Raw genomic sequence first — 23924 nt, 5'->3', positions numbered from 1 at the left:
TCATTATTACAGAGGAAAGATTCATTCTGACCAAAATATTAAAAACTCATTTTCATTAAATGCTCAATATGTACAAGATTAAATATATACAATATATACCAGTTAAAAATTTTGGACTACATTTAAGAAACTAACTGGGGAAAAAACCTTATGGCAAATTAGACAGTACTTACCAAAATAAATATTTTAACAGTATTTTATCCCAAAACATTAATGTGATAGCAAAACGCATCCACCCATTAAAAAAAAGAGAAATATAGAAATCTGGTTAATAGGGAGAAAGTAATTATTAACATTAGTACACTAAATAAATAAGAACATAAAGTCGATAAGCCAGGGCTGAGACTCTAAAATAAAGAAAGCTGAATCAGCAGCAAACATAATGTTAAACCTGGTGTGTGAGAAGGCAGGTCTGAAATCGGCCGCCCACTTGCCTGCCGATCAGCAAAACTACCCAGTGCCTCCCAGAGCTTGTTTAAGAGCCAAGGTTGTTGGCTATGGTCCAGGATCAGGATTTCTTCGTTACGGCTGTGACCGATTTCATTATGTAAATGAGGGCATTGTAATTGCAGTGTAACAAAGGTGATGACAGAATCTGTGTAGTTTATATAAAAGATAAATAAAAAGCACTTGACACACAATTCTTACCTGGGCCAGCTTGTCACTGCATTCATGTTTGGTGGTTACTGGGTAACAGGACTGTGCTGGAGGGCAATGGAAACTTTCTGAACGACCTTTTACAGAACATTCTGGTGTTCGTCCTTCTGTTATTAACAAGGCCAAGGAGACCAAGAACTCCTCTGCATCGTATTCAAAATATTCATCTAGATTATCTGGTATTTAAAAAAAGAGAGAAGAGAGCCCTTGCTTTAATGAACTCTCTTGACAAGAACTCACCTTTTATGTCTAAAATAACTGTCACATTCCATACTCAAGTATATTCACTAACAAAGGACTGAAAAGAGAATAAAAATGAGGCAATTAAAATAAACTCTTGATTCACAAGGTACACAGAGTCAGGAGATGATGCATAATTCAAAATTCCAGTTAAGACAAAGCTGGTAAAAATTATGGCATAAAATTGATTTCATGCAAACTTCAGTTAAAATACCAAAGATTTAGGTATATCATTTTTAATCCTATAGATAATTATGGTTTTGGATGTCAAATATAATAGTTTTCACACAAAACCCTTCAACACTAGCCAAAGGTTAAAGTGTTTTATTATGTCACCTTTTAGGTTAAGATATTTTATTACTATTATTAAATACTAGAGGCCTGATGCACGAATTCGTGCAAGGGCCTTGGGCACCCCTGCCCCCTCTACCCACGCCTCCCGTTGCCGTGGCCAGGGACCTCTGCCGTCTCCGCCTCCGCCTCGGCACCCGCCCGCTGCCCCTTTGTTCAGAAGGAAGGATGTCCAGAAGAATGTCCAGTCTAATTAGCATATTATCCTTTTATTATTATAGATTAGAAAAATATGCAGATCCAGATGCATGTCTCTTCCCCTTTTTCCCTTCTCCCTTCCTTAACTAGTGCCTTATTTTCGTAGCCCTAATTCTGTGATGTGGACACTAGTCATGGGGACCTTCTCTGCCTTTCCTAGGCTGTAGTAGCAGTTTCAGAGGGAGAAATGCTGTAATTATCCAGCAGGCAATGCAGGCCTGAATTGCTATACATAAATTGTGATATTTTTTGGTTACTATGCAGTTCCAAACAATCTAACCTGCAGATATTTTCACTTATTTTCAGTAATTTTTCAATTTTCTTTTCTTTTCTTTTTTTTAATAAATCTTTATTCAGATTATTACAATTGTTTCTCCTTTTTCCCCTCATAGCTCCCCTCCACCCGGTTCCCACCCCACCTTCTGCCCTTATCTCCCCCCACTGTCCTCATCCATAGGTGTATGATTTTTGTTCAGTCTCTTCCTGAACCCCCCATACCCCTTTCCCCCTGAGAATTATCAGTCCACTCCCTTTCTATGCCCCTGATTCTATTATATTCACCAGATTATTCTGCTCCTCAGGTTTTTAATTCACTTGATTTTTAGGTTCACTTGTTGATAGATATGTATTTGTTGTTCATAATTTTTATCTTTACCTTTTTCTTCTTCTTCCTCTTCTTAAAGAATACCTTTCAGCATTTCATATAATATTGGTTTGGTGGTGATGAAATCCTTTAGCTTTTTCTTATCTGTGAAGCTCTTTATCTGCCCTTCAATTCTGAATGATAGCTTTGCTGGGTAGAGTAATCTTGGTTGTAGGTTCTTGCTATTTATCACATTGAAAATTTCTTGCCACTCCCATCTGGCCTGCATAGTTTCTGTTGAGAAATCAGCTGACAACCGTATGGGTGCTCCCTTGTAGGTAATTAACTGTTTTTCTCTTGCTGCTTTTAATATTCTCTCTTTGTCTTTTGCTCTTGGCATTTTAATTATGATGTGTCTTGGTGTGATTTTCTTTGGATTCCTTTTGTTTAGGGTTCTGTGTGCTTCCTGGACTTGTAAGTCTATTTCTTTCACCAGGTGGGGGAAGTTTTCAGTCATTATTTCTTCAAATAGGTTTTCAGTATCTTGCTCTCTCTCTTGTTCTGGCACCCCCATAATTCTGATGTTGGTACACTTGAAGTTGTCCCAGAGGCTTCTTACACTATCTTCAACTTTTTGGATTTTTTTTTTTGCTTTTTGCTTTTTTGGTTGAGTGTTTTTTTGCTTCTTTGTATTTCAATTCTTTGACTGCTTGTGTTCCTCTAGTCTGTTGTTGGGTCTCTGTATAATATTTTTTATTTCAGTCAGTGTATGCTTAATTTCTAGTTAGTCCTTTCTTATATCTTTGAGGGTCTCGTTATATTTATCGGCCTTTTTTTTTTTTTTTTTTTTAAAGATATATTTTATTGATTATTTTACAGAGAGGAAGGGAGAGGGATAGAGAGTTAGAAACATTGATGAGAGAGAAACATCCATCAGCTGCCTCCTGCACACCCCCCACCTGGGGATGTGCCCACAACCAAGGTATATGCCCTTGACCGGAATCGAACCCAGGACCCTTCAGTCCGCAGGCCGACGCTCTATCCACTGAGCCACACTGGTTAGGGCTTATCGGCCTTTTCTAGGATATTCCTGAAAAGCCTTATAACCGTGGTTTTGAATTCTATATCCAGTCATTTGTTTTCCTCCATTTCTTTCATTTGTGATCTGTTTCTTTGTCACCGCATTTTCACTGCTTCCCTGAGTTGGTAGGGTAGATTTGTGTGCTAGGTTTCCTATTTGGCCCAGTGGGTCGGCCTCCCCAGTTAACCTGAGGTGGATACTCTTGGTGCACCCCTTTGTGGACTGTGTGCACAGCCTTGTTGTAGTTAAGTCTTGATTGTTGTTGGTATCACTGGGAGGAATTGACCTCCAGGCCAGTTGGCTGTGAGGATCAGCTGTGTCTAAGCTGGGAGAAGTTCGGTGCTGGAGATAGCCTTATAGGATTAGCCTTGCCAGATTGCAAAAGTTTTGTGCTCAGCTTGGATGGGGTGGAGTCTCAGGGCAGAGCAGACAGTCTTGGCTTCCCGTTAGCCTTGCCCTTGCGCGCACACACCTCCAGACCTCTGCCTTCCCGGCTCCCGAGTCTCCGCCCGAGAGTCCAGATTCCCCCCACAAGAGTGTGGGTCCCCAGGGGCTCGCCTGGAACTGGGGTTCAGTGCAGTCAGAACTGGGGCTCTGTACAGTCAGGAGCTTCCGACTCCCTTCTGCTAGGGAAAGCCTGTGGCAACCTCCACAGTCTTTTTTTTTTTCAAATTTTTATTAAGGTATTATATGTGTACATATCTTACCATTGCCCCCCACCCCCACCCCACTCCCATACATGCCCTCACCCCCCAATGTTTTGCATCCGTTGGTTACTCTTATATACATGCATATAAGTCCTTCAGTTGATCTCTTATTTCCCCCACCTCTCCCTAACCTTACCACTGTAATTTGACAGTCTGTTTCATGCTTTACTGCCTCTGTAACTATCTTTTTGTTCATCAGTTTATAATGTTTTTCATTATCCCCAAATGAGTGGGATCATGTGGTATTTTTCTTTCATTGACTGGCTTATTTCACTTAGCATAATGTTCTCTAATTCCATCCAAGTGCCTACAAATGGTAGTAATTCCTTCTTTTTTACGGCAGCATAGTATTCCATTGTGTAGATGTACCATAGTTTTCTGATCCAGTCATCTGCTGATGGGCACCTAGGCTGTTTCCAAATCTTAGCTATTGTAAATTGTGCTGCTATGAACATAGGGGTGCATATATCCTTTCTGATTGGTGTTTCTGGTTTCTTAGGATATATTCCTAGGAGTGGGATTACTGGGTCAAATGGGAGTTCCATTTTCAGTTTTTTGAGGAAACTCCATACTGTTCTCCACAGTGGCTGCACCAGTCTGCATTCCCACCAGCAGTGCACGAGGGTTCCTTTTTCTCCGCATCCTCGCCAACACTTGTCGTTTGTTGATTTGTTGATGATAGCCATTCTGACAGGTGTGAGATGGTATCGCATTGTTGTTTTGATTTGCATCTCTCGGATAATTAGTGACTTTGAGCATGTTTTCATGTGTCTCTTGGCCTTCCTTCTGTCTTCTTTCGAAAAGCTTCTATTTAGGTCCGTTGCCCATTTTTTTATTGGATCATTTATCTTCCTTTTATTAAGTTGTATAAGCTGCCTGTAGATGTTGGAAATTAAACCTTTATCAGTGATACCATTTGCAAATATGTTCTCCCATACAGTGGGGTTTCTTGTTGTTTTGTTGATGGTTTCTTTTGCTGTGCAAAAGCTTTTTATTTTGATGTAGTCCCATTTGTTTATTTTCTGTTTGGCTTCCATTGCCCTAGGGGCAGTATCACTGAAAAAGTTCTTTCGGCATATGTCTGAGATTTTGCTGCCTGTGGATTCACAGTCTTTGTGCACACTGGTGCGCGCGCCTCCGGAACCCTGCCCGCTGGGGCTCCCCCGGGTCTCCGGGTGCCTTTCTCTCTACCTGACAGTCCAGACTCCCCCTGTATGAGCCTGGGTCCATGGGGTTTCGCCCGGAACTGGGGTTCAGTGCAGTCGGGGGCTTCCTTCCCCCTTCCGCCAGAGAAAGTCAGCCAGGCTCTCAGCCGCCCTTCCTCTCTGCACGCACAAAGACCCTTTGCCGTACCTCCAATTCTCTGTGAGCTTTTCTCTTTCCTTCTAGTTGTAGAATTTCCACTCAGCCAGCTTTCCTGTGGTTCTGGATGGTGTCCGTTCTTTTAGTTGTAGTTTTGAAATTGTTGTGCGGGGCAGCAGTTTAGGTGCTTACCTATGCTACCATCTTGGTTTCTCCAATTTTTCAATTTCTTACAAGTGCTCTAATTTTTTATTTTTTATTTATTTTTATTTTATTTTTTTTTATTAATGTATTGTATGTGTACATAACTTACCATTGCCCCCCCACCCCACTCCCATACATGCCCTCACCCCCCAATGTCCTGCATCTATTGGTTATTCTTATATGCATGCCTGCAAGTCCTTTGGTTGATCTCTTATTTCCCCCACCTCTCCCTAACCTTCCCGCTGTAATTTGACAGTCTGTTTGATGCTTTACTGCCTCTGTATCTATCTTTTTGTTCATCAGTTTATAATGTTTTTTATTATCCCCAAATGAGTGAGATCATGTGGTATTTTTCTTTCATTGACTGGCTTATTTCACTTAGCATAATGTTCTCTAATTCCATCCAGGTTCCTACAAATGGTAAGAATTCCTTCTTTTTTATGGCAGCATAGTATTCCATTGTGTGGATGTACCATAGTTTTCTGATCCAGTCATCTGCTGACGGGCACCTAGGCTGTTTCCAAATCTTAGCTATTGTAAATTGTGCTGCTATGAACATAGGGGTGCATATATCCTTTCTGATTGGTGTTTCTAGTTTCTTAGGATATATTCCTAGGAGTGGGATTACTGGGTCAAATGGGAGTTCCACTTTCAGCTTTTTGAGGAAACTCCACACTGTTCTCCACAGTGGCTGCACCAGTCTGCATTCCCACCAGCAGTGCACGAGGGTTCCTTTTTCTCCACATCCTTGCCAACACTTGTCATTTGTTGGTTTGTTGATGATAGCCATTCTGATAGGTGTGAGATGGTATCGCATTGTCGTTTTGATTTGCATCTCTTGGATAATTAGTGACTTTGAGCATGTTTTCATGTGTCTCTTGGCCTTCCTTCTGTCTTCTTTTGAAAAGATTCTATTTAGGTCCGTTGCCCATTTTTTTATTGGATCATTTATCTTCCTTTTATTAAGTTGTATAAGTTGCCTATAGATGTTGGAGATTAAACCTTTATCAGTGATAACATTTGCAAATATGTTCTCCCATACAGTGTGGTTTCTTGTTGTTTTGTTGATGGTTTCTTTTGCTGTGCAAAAGCTTTTTATTTTGATGTAGTCCCATTTGTTTATTTTCTCTTTGGATTCCAATGTGCTCTAATTTTTAAAAACAGATTACTTTCAAAATTTTTAACCTGCTACACAGGTTGAACATGCATGCACATGTACACACATGTACACACACAAAATTCAGTTTGTTGTGCAATCCAATTAAGCAACATACTTTTAATATATCCCAAAGAAGTTCAGATAGTGGTAAAATTTTGCAAAAGAGGTAGTTGTTGAGCAGAACCATGAAAGAGAAAGTGCAACTTGAGTGGAAAATGTGGAAATGGCAGGACTGGAGATGGATTGTGGGCAGCCTTGAAAGGGGAGCTTGGAGAATGCCTACTCACGCAGGCTTACCAGGAAAAGAAGGAGCCTTGAATGCCAACTTCATTGAACAGGTATTTTAAGACCATTTAGAACAGTGGCTCTCAACCTTTCTAATGCCGCAACCCTTTAATACAGTTCCTCATGTTGTGGTGACCCCCAACCATAAAATTATTTTCGTTGCTACTTCATAACTGTAATTTTGCTACTGTTAAGGAATCGTAATGTAAATATCTGTTTTCTGATGATCTGACTTAGGCTCTACAGCAGCGGTTCTCAATCTGTGGGTCGCGACTGTGAGAACCGCTGCTGTAGAGCCTCAGACCATCGGAAAACACAGATATTTACATTATGATTCATAACAGTAGCAAAATTACAGTTATGAAGTAGCAACGAAAATAATTTTATGGTTGGGGGTCACCACAACATGAGGAATTGTATTAAAGGGTCGCGGCATTAGGAAGGTTGAGAACCACTGATTTGTAAAGTTTCCTTAAACTGACCTATTTATAACACCTAAAATAAGAGCTAACAATTAGTGACACTGTCAAGGCACTACCAGTTTTAAGTACTTTCTACACGTGAACTCGTTTAGTCTTCAGATCAGCTCTAGAAGGTGAGAACCATTACCACCCTTTTACGACAGCTGAAACACAGAGAGGTTAAAGAACCTGTGTAGGATCACTGAGCTAAGAAGTAGCAAAGATGGAATTTGAACCTATACAGTTTGGCTCTAGAATCTAGGTTCTTAATCACCCCATACATGTATTCATTCACTCTGGCTATAAATTTTGTTTTTACATACTTTAATATTATGTTTGTAAAATTATAAATGAAAATAATATATATCCAACATATATTTTAATAATACATTTTGGAATATTTATGGTATAGAATTAGTTTCCAGGAATAGTACCCTAATCTATATATAAAAGGCTAATATGCAAAGTGTCCCCTTGGGAGTTCAACTGGGAGAACAGGAGTTTGATCGCTTGCTATGACATGCGCTGACCACCAGGGGGCGGTACAGAACATGGCAGGCAACCAGTGTTGGCAGCGGGGCACTGGGGGAGCAAGGGAAGGAGGAGGCAGGGGTGCGGGGAGCCGGGGAACCTGATTGGCCCTGATCGCATGCCAGGCCTAGGGACCCTACCCATTCACAAATTTCGTGCACTGGGCCTCTAGTATAATAATGTGCCAATGTGGGGAAAAAAGGAGAGGGCTCGACTTTCAACTCTCCTCCAGGGCCCAATGAGGTCATACATAAATCAGGGGTTTCCTGTGTTCTCCTGGGACTCACTAAGGTAAATCATGGTGTCCTTCAGAGGGGAGCAAAAGACATAAAAAGAATTCCATTCAGTCTCTTTCTCTGCTGGTTCTGCAGGTTTTCAAGGCCAGCTCAGGCTTACCATGGGCTACATGGCATGTTAGCTCCTGGGATATTTCTCTGGGCTCATCCTGGTCTCTCCCTCAGTTTGTGGGATAATTCTGGGGAGCTAAGAACTGTGGCAGAGCAGTGGCTCCTGATCTATGGAATGTTGAGTGGTGCCCAGCTGTCAGCTACTAAGGGTGGCCCACAAACTAACTGATGTCTCATATTTATGTGCTACTTAGAAAAAAAAAAGTCTAGTATTTCTACTGCTGAGAGAAAACTTCCTGGTCAGATTAGGGAGGAGAGGAGGGCATGTGGAAAGGGGAGTATGAGAGAGTGTTTTTGTTGTGTTTTGGGCTAACAGGACCCTTTCACTCATTATCCTTATGCCTGCAAGAGGCATATAATTAATCTCCAAAGCACTAGCAGGAGCGGCTTACTTATACATTAGGAATCGTCACATTTAAAGCAATAAAAACTGAATTATTATAAAAAAGCACTTTTGAATAATACAACATTTGACTAAAATTGGGTTATTTTGGTCATTATCTCCTCAGATAGTAAACTCTAAAACCATGATCTGTGATCCTTTGGATGATTTATTGAACTTAGCCAGAGTAGTGAATATTTATATGAAATATTTGAAACAAAAATTAGAGATGACAGCAGTTATCTATTAGTTAGCTATGTAACTGTTACATAAGCACTGCAAGGAACAGTATGAACTATACAATGGTATTATGAAACACATAAAGTACTACCTACGTGCATGTGACTATGTGATGACAAGCTTTAGAAATTTGTCAGGAAAAATTTATGTGTCTGAATTTTAATTAATGAGAATATTAATCACTAGTCATTAGAAAAGTTGCACAATTTAAATTTGATAATGTCAACCTCTAAAATACCTGGGAGGAGAGTTTACTGCAGTAAAGAATATGAATAGCAACTGGGAAATATCATGTCATGCTAAAGAAAACTCAATAGATATAACTTGATATTTTGATGATATTAAAGACAAATACAACATAACTTACTCCAGAAATAAGTTATGATTTCAGGACCTCTAAAAACAATTTACCTATTCAAAAACAAAAAGTGTTTCAAATCTAGACAAATGTGGCTAGGCTGACCTACTAGTTAGAGCCGTGACTGGACTGGCTGCTTTTTAGTGACATGCTCGCCTGGCTCTGGAGTTTACCCATATTCTTAAAGTTTGTCATCTTTTCTGTCTAACAAAAAAAGGTGAACAATTTGGCCACTGGAAAAACTCTGAACAATCAGAGCGGATCCACAGACGAATCCACTAACTTGGGAAGTAAATTCTTCATCACAGGGTTCAAGGACAGACTGATAAGCAATTGTCAGGGGTGTCATTGAGGGGACTGAAAATGTTTATACCAGTTTAAAAAAATGAAATAAACTTAAATGTCCAATAATATGGGACTGGCTCAATATACTGTGGTATATATCTAAAATAAATCTACTTTTGACAAGTTAAGACAGTGGTCGGCAAACTCATTAGTCAACAGAGCCAAATATCAACAGTACAACAATTGAAATTTCTTTTGAGAGCCGAAAACCGACTTCTGCGCATGGGCCACGAAGTTTCCATCGCACTGTACGTGTGTGCCCGCACGTGGTATTTTGTGGAAGAGCCACACTCAAGGGGCCAAAGAGCCGCATGTGGCTCGCGAGCCGCAGTTTGCTGACCACTGAGTTAAGATATCTACAGTGTAAGTGAAAACACAATGTTTCATAAGAATGTTATGATTATGTGTTCATGGGATACATGGGCATACATGCATTGAAAGATATACATACTAACAAACTATTATCAGTCCTATAAAGCAAACACACACACATAAACTACATTTTATTATTATTATTTTTTAATTGGTTTTAGAGAGAGAGGAAGGGCGACAGAGAGAGAGAAACATTGATGTGAGAAACACTGACATGTGCCCTGACGGAGAACAGAACCTGAAACCTTTGGGTGTATGGGACAATGTTCCAACCAACTGAGTCACATCCTCAAGGGCCATAAACTAAATTTGAAATAAATTACTATTCTCTGACTAGGATTATAGATAAATGATAAGGCCTATTAATTGAAAAGTAACATATAAGTAAAAGCATTACCTAGTGTCATACACTTTAATTAGTTATTGTTTTGTAGAATCCCTACTATGTAGGTCATAGTTTGGTTACTAACATAGGAATTTGTGACCTTCCTCTTTCCTCTTGGAGCTTGTGGAGGCCTGCTGGGAACAGGGCTTGTAAAACAACAAAGTGTGTGGAAGGCTGTGGTCCAAGGCCATTTTTGCTGGCTATAAGTGGGGTCTCTGGAACCAGGAGGAGCTCTTCTTAAAACTGAAGGTGTTTAGAAATAAGCCAGTCAGAAAAAGACAAATACCATATGATCTCACTTATATGTGGAGACTAATGAACAGAATAAACTGACGAACAAAACAGGAACAGAAGCATGGATAGCATATATGGAACAGACCCACAGCTGTCAGAGGTGAGGGGGTACTAGATGAAGGGATTAACCAAAGAACATATATGCATGACCCATAGACACAGACAAAAAAGTGTGGTGTTGGCCAGAGGGAAGGGGCAGGGGGCAAGGGATGGGTGGAGGCGGCAAAGTGGAAGGTGGGGGTTGGGAACATTTATAATAGTGTAAAGAATAAAATTAAAAACAACAAGTGAAGGTGTTTATGCTCGAGATGAAACTGAATTCTATCTAGGCAAGAGATGTGCTTACGTGTACAAGGCAAAGAACAACACAGTGACTCCTTGGTGGCAAACCAAACAAAACCAGAGTCACCTGGGGAGAGGTAACTCGTGCTCAGGGAAACAGTGGCATTGTTTGTGTCAAATTCCAAAGCAACCTTCCTGCTAAGGCCATTGGACACAGCATCTGTGTAACGCTGTACCCTTCAAGGATTTAAAATTATTTTTTTAAAATATATTTTATTGATTTTTTTACAGAGAGGAAGGAAGAGGGATAGATAGTCAGAAACATCGATGAGAGAGAAACATCGATGAGAGAGAAACATCGATCAGCTGCCTCTTGCACACCTCCTACTGGGAATGTGCCCGCAACCAAGTTACATGCCCTTGACCGGAATCGAACCTGGGACCTTTCAGTCTGTAGGCTGACGCTCTATCCACTGAGCCAAACCGGTTTTGGCAAGGATTTAAAATTATTGAAAAGCAAATAAGTACAAGTGGATTTGTTCTACTTTAATATATATATATATATATATATATATATATATATATATATATATATATGAATTTATGAAGACATACATGGGGAATTTGTGAAGCACACAGGTTCTAGAGTTAAAGACTGGAACTTAGCAGTTTGAAACACTTCTTTTACTCTCTTTGTGAAAATAAACTTTAAAAAAGTTCTCACCAAGATATGTTTATTGATTTGAGAGAGAAAAACATTAATTGGTTGCCTCTTATATGTGCCCCAACTGGGGATCCAACCCACAACCTAGGTATGTGCCCTGACAGGGAACTGAACCCATGACCTTTTGGTATATAGGATGACACTCCAACTGAGTCACCCTGGCCTAGGCTTAAGAATAACTTAACAAAAAAATTGAGGTAAAAGCTAGAAACTCATATTGATGAGAAACATATATGGATGGATCTAAGGATAGGTGTTAAGAATTAGCAGAAGAGGTTATGCTCAAAAATAGGACTTTCAGTTGACTTAACCAGTATGTAGTAGGTATTAAGACTTCATTTATTCAACAAATATTCATCATACACCTACTGTGTGCCAGGCACTTTCCTAGATACTGAGAATTGGAGCTTACATTCTAGTGGGAGCAGAGAAAAACAAAAACAAATTAATAAGAAAAATATCAGATGGTGCTAAGTGCTGTGCCATCATTGTCAAAAGGGTGATGTATGAACGCTGTATATTGAGTATTCAAGGGAGGCTTTTCTGAGCAGATAATATTTAAGCTGAGATCTGAACAAGAAGCTAGCCTTTGGAAAATAGGGGAGAGAATATTTTGAGCCGAGGGTGTAAGGTGAGAATGAATGGGTAATGTCTCTGGAACTCAAAGGAGGTTGAGTGAGGCTGAAACGGCAGTGGGAGAGAGGAGAAGTGGTAGGACGTGAAGTTTAGAATGGTGGCCAGGAACTAGATTAGATAGGGTGTTGAAGCTACAAGGGGTTTAGATTTTATCCCAAATGCCACGGGAAGCCACTGAAGGGTTTTAACTAGAGAAATGGTATGATCTGGCTTACATTTTAAAAGCATCACCCTGGTTGCTATCTATAATAATAAAAGTGTAATATGCTAATTAGACTGGACAGCCAAATTACCTTCTGGATGAACCTGGGGCTGCAAGGGCCGAGCCCCTTGCACGAATTTCATGCATCAGGCCTCTAGTGTTGATAATAAAACAGAAAAAAGATTCAAAGTAGGTAGGTATACTAGATAGGAGGTCACCGTAGTTGTGCAGGGTTGGGGTATAGTTTTGGGAATCACTGGCATTTGGAAAGTATTTAGAGTCAAGAGTTACCCAGAGGAATATGTAGGAAACTCCTAATAGAGCCCTGGGGCCCTCCAACAAGAACCAATCAGGTAGATGATGAACCACTACAAGCAGCTGTCAAATATGGTATCTTAAAAGACACAAGAAAAGAAAAGTTTCAAGGAGGGTGTGGTTAATGGAATCAAACACTGGTGAGGTTTAATAAAATATAAACAAAGAAGAGGCCACTGGATTTGACAATAATAAAGTCATTGGTGACCTTGACAACAGTGATCTCAGTAGACAGTGATGATGGAAGCTTGGACAGATGTCAATTATTGTCAATTATTGTGAATTGTCAATTATTCTGAAGGGTATAGATGATAAATACAAAAGCCTACTTTTCCTAGTATTCTTTGAACACAATGGCCATTCATGTATCACAATAGCCCTTTCTATAAAAGCAAGATAAGTATTAAATATGCAATATCATCATTCTTACAAATTTGTTGCCAAACCCTAAAACAGAAAAAAGAAGTTCCCTTCTAAGTCTATGGGATGGGGGCAGGAGAGTCTCCCTCCCTATGGCCATGAAATCCATTCACTAAATCTTACTAATGTGTTATTTTAAAGTTGTCTTGGACTTAAATACTTCCTTTGTAACCTCAAGACAATTACCCAGCTAAGCTCTTATTACTTCACACCTGAATTACTACAACGGTCTCCTAGCTACTGAATCCAATGTAAACGCTTAAGCCTGACATGAGGGCCAGGGCCACCACACAGAGCACTGCCAGATTCGATGTGAATGGTGCGGGCTGGAATGATACAGAGGAGACCCTGCTTAAGACTGCACCTTCGAAGTCTCAGTGGTCTCCCCCTTTGCTTCCTCATCTCATCTTCTACTGCTCCCTACATGCTCCCTCTGTTCCAGTCCAACTGTTCCCTACATGGCCCTCTACTCATTTCCCACCTGGTACCATTGCTTACTCTCTGTTAGAGACATGCCTTCCTCCTCTCCTTTCCACCAATTATGAGCTTTCTGAAGAGCTTTCCTGACTCCCTAGTTTTTTCACAAAAGACTTCTTTCCAAACCCATTTCCACACTGATCTTTCACTTACTTTGCACTCCTCCCCAGAACTCACGTAAGCAATCTAGGCTATCAAGGGTTACTTCATGGTGCTGGCGCACAACCTTAAGGTCATGAATTTCACCACCATGTGGGTAAGTTTCACTCTGTCCCATGGACAGATTGTACTGCTAACTTCAGCCAACCTTCTCCCAAACTTGGGGCACTGATCACAAGTGACCATGAGAAAGGAAAGGGCAGGTCAGTGCAAATCAACCATCACTTCAGGAAAAACTCAGCATGCTTACAAGCTCCCACCCACTTCTTTATAATAATATTCTTAATATTTCATGGATGCATATGAGTTAAATTCTACATACATTGAAATATTTTTGGTTTCTAATCTTATGTTTCAATCTCAGAGTTATGTGTTTCTGTTTTGACTGAGAAAAGGATCTTAGAAATCATGTAGCCTAATCTACCTTAATTCTAGATGAAGAAAATAAGGTACAGAGACATCAATTTTCTTGTCCAAAGCTGTATATTGCAAGCTAGAGTCCAGGTTTCTTCACTTTTTGACTTATATACCACGAGAAGAAGTCCTTAAGCAGAGAGTAAAATCCAATGTTGACTTTAGTGACAAGTGCAAAAAATAGTGGCTATAGCTGTGAACAAAAGAGCAACTTTAAATGCGCACTATTATTTTATGAATATTTGTTGCACTTAAATATTTTCACACCCAGAATAGTATCTTCAAATACAAAAATATTCTTTATTTTTTTTGTTAAGCAACAACAAAATAAGCTGAATTTTTAAAAATCCTTAGCACTCTATTATGAAAAAAGCAAAGTGATCTGCACATAGATGTATTACAGACTGACTTTTAAAAGCAACTTTCTGGACATGCATGTGGTTTGTTTGAATTCAATCAAATATTTCTGCTGTACATTGACATTATATAATAACCACTGAAGTGAAAATTATGATTAAAGCATTGCAATGTTCTGAGGTGCCATCTGAAAATCTAAGTCATAAGCATGCTTTTTTATAATAATCTAGCTCTTTGAAAACTGCCTCTAAATTTTAATTGTCACATGATCCAAACATTCAATTTAAACAAAGATGATCACCATCATTCTGAGTTGTGAAGTGTTTCATCAGGTGCTTCTTCACTTTAATTCTCATGATGTCGTAGCAAAGAGGAACAGTTAAGAGCATGAACTGTGAGCTCATGCAACCAGTTCTGCTACTTGCCAGTTGTTCAGCTTTGTACAAGTTACAAAACCTCTCTTTGCCTCCGTTTTTTAATCTATTAAATGGGGGATAATACTGGTATCAACCTTCAGAGGGTGGTCACAAGGATTGAGTTATTATTTATAAAATTTTTAGGATATTGCCTGGCACCTAGTGAGCAACACATAAGTGTTTGTTAAATTTACAATAAGAATAAATGCAATGATGTGGTGTCTTTCTCTTACTTTCAGATGAGGAAACAAAATTTGTAAAATCATTTGCCACATACATTATTAGTAATTAGAAAGCCTTCTCTAAGGAAAAGTTCTTAATTCTCAAATTACAAAAGCTCATATTTTTAATTTCACACCAAAGTTACCCTACCAACTCAGGGCATAGATTCTAGAAAGCTACTTAGACAGACATATTTTCAATTATTCCTGGTTATAAAAGAATTTAAATAGCTATTCTTTTTTTTCTGTCTGTCTTGCCTGCTTAAAGCTCTCTCAGTTTAGATATTATTGAAAAGGCCTAGATCACATATGGTTCCAGAAACAGCAAGAGGATATCCCACTTCGAAACATTATCCTCATGCCCTGACGGGTTTGGCTCAGTGGATAGAGCGTCGGCCTGCGGACTGAAAGGTCCCAGGTTCGATTCCAGTCAAGGACATGTACCTTGGTTGGGGGCACATCCCCAGTAGGGGGTGTGCAAGAGGCAGCTGATCGATGTCTCTCTCATCGATGTTTCTAACTCTCTATCTCTCTCCCTTCCTCTCTGTAAAAAAATCAATAAAATATATTTAAAAAAAAGAAACATTATCCTCAGAATGCTTGAAAAAACTGTACAATTACATATGCTTATAAATAAAGCATTTCAAAGTTCTGTTTTGTGCATAAAAGCACTTAGAATTAATGAAAACCAAGCTTGGTCCCTTTATCATCAAAGAAAATTAAGCCGCTTTTGTGAGCAAAAAGACAGGAGTAAAATTAAAAAAAAAAAAAAAAGAAGGCTGAGACTTGGTTTTTGTAGGAATTCAGGAATTACAGAACTAAAAGGAACCTGCAAGAGCATGCATTTTTAGTAACTTATAGTGAGGAAATTGGACTTCAGAAAGGTAAAAAGATTGTTCAGACACACACAGCAATAACATGAGGCCTTAAACCAGAGCTCCTGTGTATGTAAAATGTTAGAAATTTGAGGACTTATTTCCAAATCTCATCTAGTCTGCCTACCTAAATTCTTTCACCCTACTAGTGCAATTCCAATTTTGACTCAGGGAGGAATCATGGATGGAAAATCAGCCTTAGGTATTCGTTGACTTAGTATCCAGGTCATTCTTGCTGCTCACTCTGTATCAGTTAGCCAGCCTCTGAACGTCAATTCTGGTTCTAGTATAAAACATCTTGGTGTCTAATTCCCAATCCTTGTGAATCCTAACTGGACATCCAGTCTACATGGCTACTAGTCTGTATTCTTGCCAGAATGCTTTCTCTCTCTGCTCATATAACCAGTCTGGACCTTATTTTTTGCCACTGAGACACAGGCGCTTACCTACCTCAGGTATGTTTCTTCATATCTATTATACCTAGTATGGATTCTAATATGCCATGGGCACCCAAATTAAACCTGACACGTTGAAGGTTGCAACAGAAGAGTTGTGAATGAGTTAGAAAACACCAAAGAGGGAAGCAGGAGTTAAAGGCATTAAAAGGAGTTAAAGAATACACTGCTACAAACTGCATATTTTCCAATGGAGAAGTTGAAAAATCTTCCAACTTCTTTTCAGTCCGATTTCAGTGAAACTTCAAGTGGGAAGCAGATGCAAAGAGAAATTCTCTCATAAGCTTCATGTGTTCCCACTCCAATTATCACACCACTGTAATTTAGGCTGTTTGTCTCTAATTAGACTATAACTCTGGGTGTGCATGAGCCTATCCATCGTTCTATTTACCAATGCCCAGGATAGTGCCTGGCATATAGGAGCCGATGAATACATAAACAAAATGAATGTATGCTTACGTGTAGTTATACAGCTAATGAAAAGGCTTTAGCACTTGTATGTCTACTTGAGATCTATATGTAAGTATGACCAACTGTGAAGAATGCAGATGTTATAGGACAAGTAAACTCAGGTTATTAGCCCTATAACCAATGGCAGGCTGCAGGTGGTCAAAACATCAGACAATGTACAGGAAGTTCTTTTAACTTCTATTTTACTATGTTTTTTTAAAAAATAATTTAACTTATTCACACTGATACTTTAATAAATATGTTAACCCCTCCCCCTACACACAGACCCCACTAAAATGATATTATGTATGTTCCTGGAACTCAGTCAACAGTGTCTCAAGAGAATTCATTTTTAAAATTCCAACTTGAAAGCTAGTTCTGCCTAAAATGCTGAAAGCAGGTAATTTTGAGGAACAGGTCTTGTAAATGTCATCACACTAAAATCTCACAGAAACTAAAGAAGTCTTAGCTAATCCCCTAGTCACGAATTCTCTATCATTAATAATTAGCACAACTAGTATAACCAATATAAATGAATAAAAGAAAGACAGGCTTAGTGATTGGACATGTGGGAATTGGTAATTTCAATGCTCTGAAATGTTTGTTAAATTTTTCTAATGCTGCTGCTCATTTTGTAGGCATTCTATCAGGCCCAGACTAGTGTTTTGCGAATTTTATAAGTAGGTTTATAATTGTGAGTACATGAAACAGTGAATTCTTGTATTATTATTTATTAATTATTGTATTATTTTCCATACAAACAGCTGTAAACCTACTTTTGCTGCACTCTGTATATACAAAAATTTAAGAGAACCTAAGAGAATTCTAGAAGCCTAGAAGGCACTCCTTTGACATGAGCTATGACAGTCCTTGTGTACTCAGAATCAAGCCACACTGAGTTCCTATGTTCTTTAAGTTACTTACAGCCAAGTAATAGTATAAGTACTCACCCTCTCCCACCTTCACAAATACTGCCTAATATAAAACAATTTCCTACCAATTAGAATTTGTTTACCATCACTATTTATTACTGTAATAAAAATACAGTGCTATATAATTTTCAAAATACTATTGTAGAATATAGCAAAACTTTTCAAAAGGCATATATTTTATGTCATTTAAATGGCTTGTGTGATTATATTATAAATAGATTAAAAGCTTACATGATTAAGAAATATGGAATTTATTTATTAGTAATTACATATCTTCCATTAAAATTATTTTAGCCGAAACCGGTTTGGCTCAGTGGATAGAGCGTCGGCCTGCGGACTGAAGGGTCCCGGGTTCGATTCCGGTCAAGGGCATGTACCTTGGTTGCGGGCACATCCCCAGTGGGAGGTGTGCAGGAGGCAGCTGATCGATGTTTCTCTCTCATCGATGTTTCTAGCTCTCTATCCCTCTCCCTTCCTCTCTGTGAAATATCAATAAAATATATTAAAAAATAAATAAATAAAATTATTTTAACTAAAACTGCTATAAAACTGAAAAAGGAACAAAGACCAGATAGGACAAATAGAAAGGAAATGGTAAGAAACCATCCATAGCAATAATAACCTTCAATGTGAATTATCTAATTAAAAGCAGAGATTATCAGAATAGATTAAAAAGCAAGACACAATTACATACCATCTAAGCAAAACCCACTTTAAATATAGACACAAATTGGTTGAAAGACCAAGATTGGGAAGATATACCATGCTAGCATTGATCAAAAAAGGCTGGAGCCCGGCCAGTGTGGCTCAGTGGGTCAGCGTCGACCCATAATCCAGGGTCACGGCTCAGTTCCCAGTCAGGGCACATGCTTGGGTTGTGGGCTCAATCCCTAGAAGGGGGTGTACAGGAGGCAGCCAACTGATGATTCTCTCCCATCATTGATGTTTTTATCTGTCTCTTCCTCTCCCTTCTTCTCTCTGATATCAATACAGATATTTTTAAAAAATATTTTAAATAAAAGAAATAAAGCTGAAGTAGTTGTATTAATATCAGATGAAACAGACTCTGGACAGAGCAAATGATATTGCGAGTGATAATGATGGCCATTTCATAATGGTAACGAGGCCAATCCATCCAAAGAGCGTAACAGCCCTAAACGTTTTTGCACCTGATAAAATAGCTTCAAAATGGATAAAGAAAAAACTGATAGAACTATAAGGAGAAACAGAAGACCCAGAATTTTATTTGGAGATTTCAACACACTCCCCTTTTCAATAATCAACAGAACAAGTAACAGAATTTCAATGAGAATATATAAACGAAAAGTTCCATCAACCTGACTGACCTAACTAGCATTTACAGAACACTTTACTCAACAAAAGTAGAGTACACATCTTTAATAGGTACACACAATACATTTAACGAGACAGACCATACTCTGGGCCATAAAACAAGTCTTACTACGTGGAAAAGGATTTAAATCATTCAAAGTGTGTTCTCCAACCACAATGGAATTAAATTATAAGTCAGTAAGAGAAGGATATCTGGAAAATCTCTAAATATTTGGGAACTAAATGACTGATTTTAACAGTCACTGGACCATCCATTTACTCTGAAGTGAGGTTATCAAGTGCTACAGACCGAATAGTGTTCCCCTAAAATTCATGTTGAAACCCTAACCCCCAAAGCAAATATATTTGGAGATACGGCTTTTAGGAGGTAATTAGGACTAAATAAGGTCATTACAATTCTATAGAATTGGTGGCCTTATAGGAAGCAGAAGAGAACCCTCTGCCTCTCTCTCTAGGCACATGCACTCCGGAAATGCCATATGAGCCCACAGCAAGAAGGCCTCTGCCTACAGGCCAGGAAGAGAACCCTTACCAGAAACCAAATCAGCTGTCATTCTGATCATGGACTTCCCAGCCTTCAAAACGGTGAGAAAACGAATTTCTGTTGATTAAGCCTCCCAGTCTGGTATTTTGTTATGGCAGCCCAAGCTGACTAAAACCACAAAGCTAAAAGTCAGATATGTGGCTCCATATTTCCTTTCCATTCCTGAAACTGAGAGGAAGCAGTCTTGTACTTGGCTCCAGATTTCTGGAAAAGGCATGCTGCAGCCTGTGCCTAGAGCCTACATGTTCTCAAATTAATAAAAGAGAGAGTGAAAATACCAGGCATAAATGGGTTTCCAGAAGCCTTGCACTTGGGAGATTATGGGGTTAATAAAGTAGTATTTCTTATTTGACTATCAATCATGTGTGTACATAATTCCAGTTGGAGCTCAGAGGGAGAAATGGGGAGTAGTTGAGTAGTACCAGGAATCCCTAGCAATTATAATGACTATCCAACCATATTGGAAAATTGTTGTGAGGATCAGAAGTGAGATATGTCAATTGAACCATTAAATTAGTCTTACTCAAAAGGAAAAAAAAAACACCTTTTGTAATTTGTCATAGCTACTTAATAAAGTCAAGGTAGGGGTAACGGGAGAAAATCAGAGAGAAAACGAGTGGGGAATAAAGGGAAAAGAAAAACAAAAACAATGATAAATACATGTAGAATTCACTAAGCCCAATATTATAACCTTCTCCCCCTTACTATGCATGCACCTCCAACCCCAAATTTGCCCCTCCTCTTGAGTTCTCTATATAGGGTGGAGCAAAAGTAGGTTTACAGTTGTCTGTAATAATACAATAATTAATAAATAGTAATACAAATATCAACTGTTTCATATACCCATAATTGTAAACCTACTTTTGCCCCAACCTGTATAATCTAATATTATCCATGCTCAACTGCCTAAGCCAAAACTTGGCAATTGAGTCCTATAAATTGTACCTCCTAAGTAGAGCTAGCCACTTTTTTCCTCGTTCCATAACCCATGCCAATACTACTAAGGCTATCTCTTACATGGATAATTAAAATAGCTCTGTGATTGGTCTCCATGCATCTAGTCTCTTATTCTTCCCATACATTCTCATATCCCTTGTTAGAACTATATTTAAAATACTAGAGGCCCGGTGCACTAAAATTCATGCACTTGGGGGGTCTCTCAGCCCAGCCTGCACGCTCTCACAGTCCGGGACCCCTTGGGTAGGGTCCAGTCCCATCGCAGCATGACTCTGGTTCCCCAGAGCCTGCGGGCAGGGGGAGGGACCCAGAGGCCAGTTCCATGGCAGCATGGCTTTGTTCCCATAGCTCCCTCCAGGCGCTGTGCCATGGGCTGCCGGGACCCAGGACTGACTCTCAGGACCCAGGACTGACTTCTGCCGCGCCGGCTGGGACCCTAGCCTGGTGCTTGGTTGTCCGTCCGGACATTTAGGTTGTGACGGACCTTGGCTCTTTATATATTTGGATAATGTGATTATGTTGTCTTAAATCTCCTTAATGGTTCCCACTGTTTACAATTTAAGGCCCCAACCTTCACTTTTTAAGAACTAGTTTAAAAATCATTTAATAGAGGCATAAACAAAACATCCTTTCCTCCGTCGGGCAGATATTTCTTATCCTATTGGTATTAAAGCTAACAATCCAATGAGTGAGTTCCTTGAAGACAGAGGCTAGCTCATTAATTCCAGTATCTTCTACATTAGAATTTCCTATATAAATAATCATGTCACTGCAAATAATTTTACTTCTTTCTTTCCAGTCTTAATGCTTATTTTTTCTTTTACTTACTGCAACGGCTTGGTATGCAATGTGGCATAAAGTGGCTAAAGACTTTCTTTCTGATCTTAGCAAGAAAGTGTTCAATATTTTACCACTAATTATAAAAGTAACCAAAGTCCTTCTCCACCCTGCCCACTGCTCCCACCTCAATCAGCCTGAGAAGCTAATCTGTCATTTGAAGGAGCAATGATGGGGAGGGTAGAGACCATGTTCCACAAAAGTGGAAAACTGCCAATTCTAAAAAAAGGGGGGCAATGGACCAGAGGCTATGAGAATGATAGCTTGCCAAAAAGAAAATGAGATGATGCAATAGCACTGAGAAAGAATACCCACTGGTTCCTTCAGTGGCTCAACCACTTGAAGAAGACAGACAATGCCAGCCTTGTAAGCATTTGTTTGTTCAAGTGCATTCATTCATTAACCTCTGCACAAATGTGAGATCAATTATTCAGAATGGAAAGTTGCAGTTTAATTGTAAATGGTTATTGTAAAAACTAGAGGCCCTGTGCACGAATTCGTGCATGGGTGGGGTCCCTCTGGGTAGCCTGCAGGGATTGGGTGAAACCCGCAGTCCAAGGCCACCTGCAGCTCCTATCTGCCGCTCCTGCTCATTCAGGCCCTACTGTGCCTGCTGCGGGCTCACGCCCAATCAGTCCGATCGGGAGAGGCTCGCGCTGCTGCAGCAGCACTTGCCAGCCATGAGCTCTGCATCTGGCGCCCTCCCAAAGGGAGTGGCCTGTGGGACAGGGCCGAAACCAGCTCTCCGACATCCCCCGAGGGGTCCTGGATTGTGAGAGGGTGCAGGCCAGACTGAGGGACCCCACCGGTGCACGATCGTGCCAGGGAGGGATCACGGGAGGGCTCCAGGGTGTGTCCGGCCCCATCTCACCCAGTTCTGATCGGGCCAATCAGGGTCGGCTGGCCGGGGAGGGATGCGGGAGGTTGGCCAGCCCAGGAGGGACTGTGAGAAGGCTCCAGGGCGTGTCCGGCTCATCTCATTCAGTCCCAATTGGCCAGACCCCAGCAGCAAGCTAACCTACCGGTTGGAGCATCTGCCCCCTGGTGGTCAGTGCATGTCATAGCAACTGGTCAACAGTTGACTGTCTGCCCCATGGTGGTCAGTGCACTTCATAGCAAGTGGTTGAGCAGCCCATTAGCATACTATGATTTGATTGGTTGTTCGGTTGTTCTGCCGTTTGGTCTATTTGCATATTACCCTTTTATTATATAGGATACAAGGTTGGTGAAAACAAAAACAATACTTTTTGCTCCCTAATGTTTTTCCTCCAAGACAGTTTCATATTGTTCTATTTCCCCTTTCAAATGGTACTCTGCCAAAGGCAATATCCTTTGATAAAGATAATGATCAAGCATGGGGATTTAATGCTTAAGCAATGCTTTTAATTAATGTTTTATTGGATGACTCTGTGGTCATTATCAACTTCAGTCAGCCAAGTATAGAATATTTCCTAGAACCAGATTAAACTGGTTTTAGTTCAGCCAATTCACAAACACAACTATAGTCAATTGAGTATAGTTATTACGATCAAGCAAGCATTTGTTGTTGTATTATTCTAAAATCAGCTGTTTAGAAAATAAATGTGCCAATCTGCTTTAATAATAAACTAGCCTCACGACCTTGGGAAAGGTCAGTTAAACTGTGACCCTCACTCAGCAAACTCACCTGTAAAATGAAGGTGTGTGAAACTAGATGGTCCTTCAATTTAAATATCTGATTCTACGTGTGCCAATTTTGGGAGTTATAAAATAATACAATCCCATTTATTGTTAGTACCACTTTTGCCACAAGCACAGACTGACGGGGGTATATCTAGCCTACTACAAACTAAAAATAATCAGGGGGGTGCTGATCACAGTACGAGACTTGTCCCAACCACAGCTATTTTTGTTTTTGTGGCTCAAAATGTTACAATCATCTTGCCTCCTTCCTTTCTCTTGTCCCCAATAAGCCATCAATGGTTAAAGTCTGACTGCTTCTTTTAACAACTTCCCATACCTGATCCCTCACCATTTTCAGTTTGGCTGGAGCATTGGATGCATGCGGGGCAGTAATGAGAGAAGAGGTGAAAAAAGGTAGATAGGGTCCTTTTTCACCTCATCTCTCATTACTCTCCTTTATGCATCCAATGCTCTGGCTAAACTGATCTACTTATTCTCTCATAGAGCCACCTCAAGGTGCCCCACCCTCTGTAGTACTCCACCGACTCACTAAATTCCTCCTGTTCCCACGACCCCCTTCCTGGCAGGCCACATGACCCCACCTCAGCTGTTGCAATCCTTCTCTCCAATTATGTCAATATTCTTAAAGCCACACCATGGAAAAACTTTGTGGTAAGGCGGTGACATCATTTTG

The 23924-nt window shown here is 39.8% G+C and overlaps 1 protein-coding gene and 1 pseudogene across 14 annotated transcripts in view; one reads left to right on the top strand and one right to left on the bottom strand.

Moving 5' to 3' along the window:
- The window catches only part of ATOSA (atos homolog A), a 90379-nt gene that overhangs the window by 25856 nt on the left and 40599 nt on the right, over positions 1 to 23924 (bottom strand). For all 13 annotated transcript variants that reach the window (XR_013959169.1, XR_013959170.1, XM_080643905.1 and 10 more), the window contains one exon: positions 649 to 833. Coding sequence is in view for 11 of the 13 variants with exons in the window: in XM_080643905.1 (XP_080500031.1) it covers positions 649 to 833 (185 nt within the window). In the remaining 2 variants the exon portion in view is untranslated. The remainder of the gene's footprint in view (positions 1 to 648; positions 834 to 23924) is intronic.
- On the top strand, positions 6758 to 11075 carry LOC308254084 (large ribosomal subunit protein eL33-like; annotated as a pseudogene). The gene is made up of 4 exons: positions 6758 to 6820; positions 9364 to 9436; positions 10412 to 10499; positions 10831 to 11075. The product of its transcript is annotated as a large ribosomal subunit protein eL33-like (transcript).

Source organism: Plecotus auritus (assembly GCF_963455305.1).
Source record: "Plecotus auritus genome assembly, chromosome: 1".
NCBI lineage: Eukaryota > Metazoa > Chordata > Mammalia > Chiroptera > Vespertilionidae > Plecotus > Plecotus auritus.
This window is presented reverse-complemented; position numbering and strand designations above follow the sequence as displayed.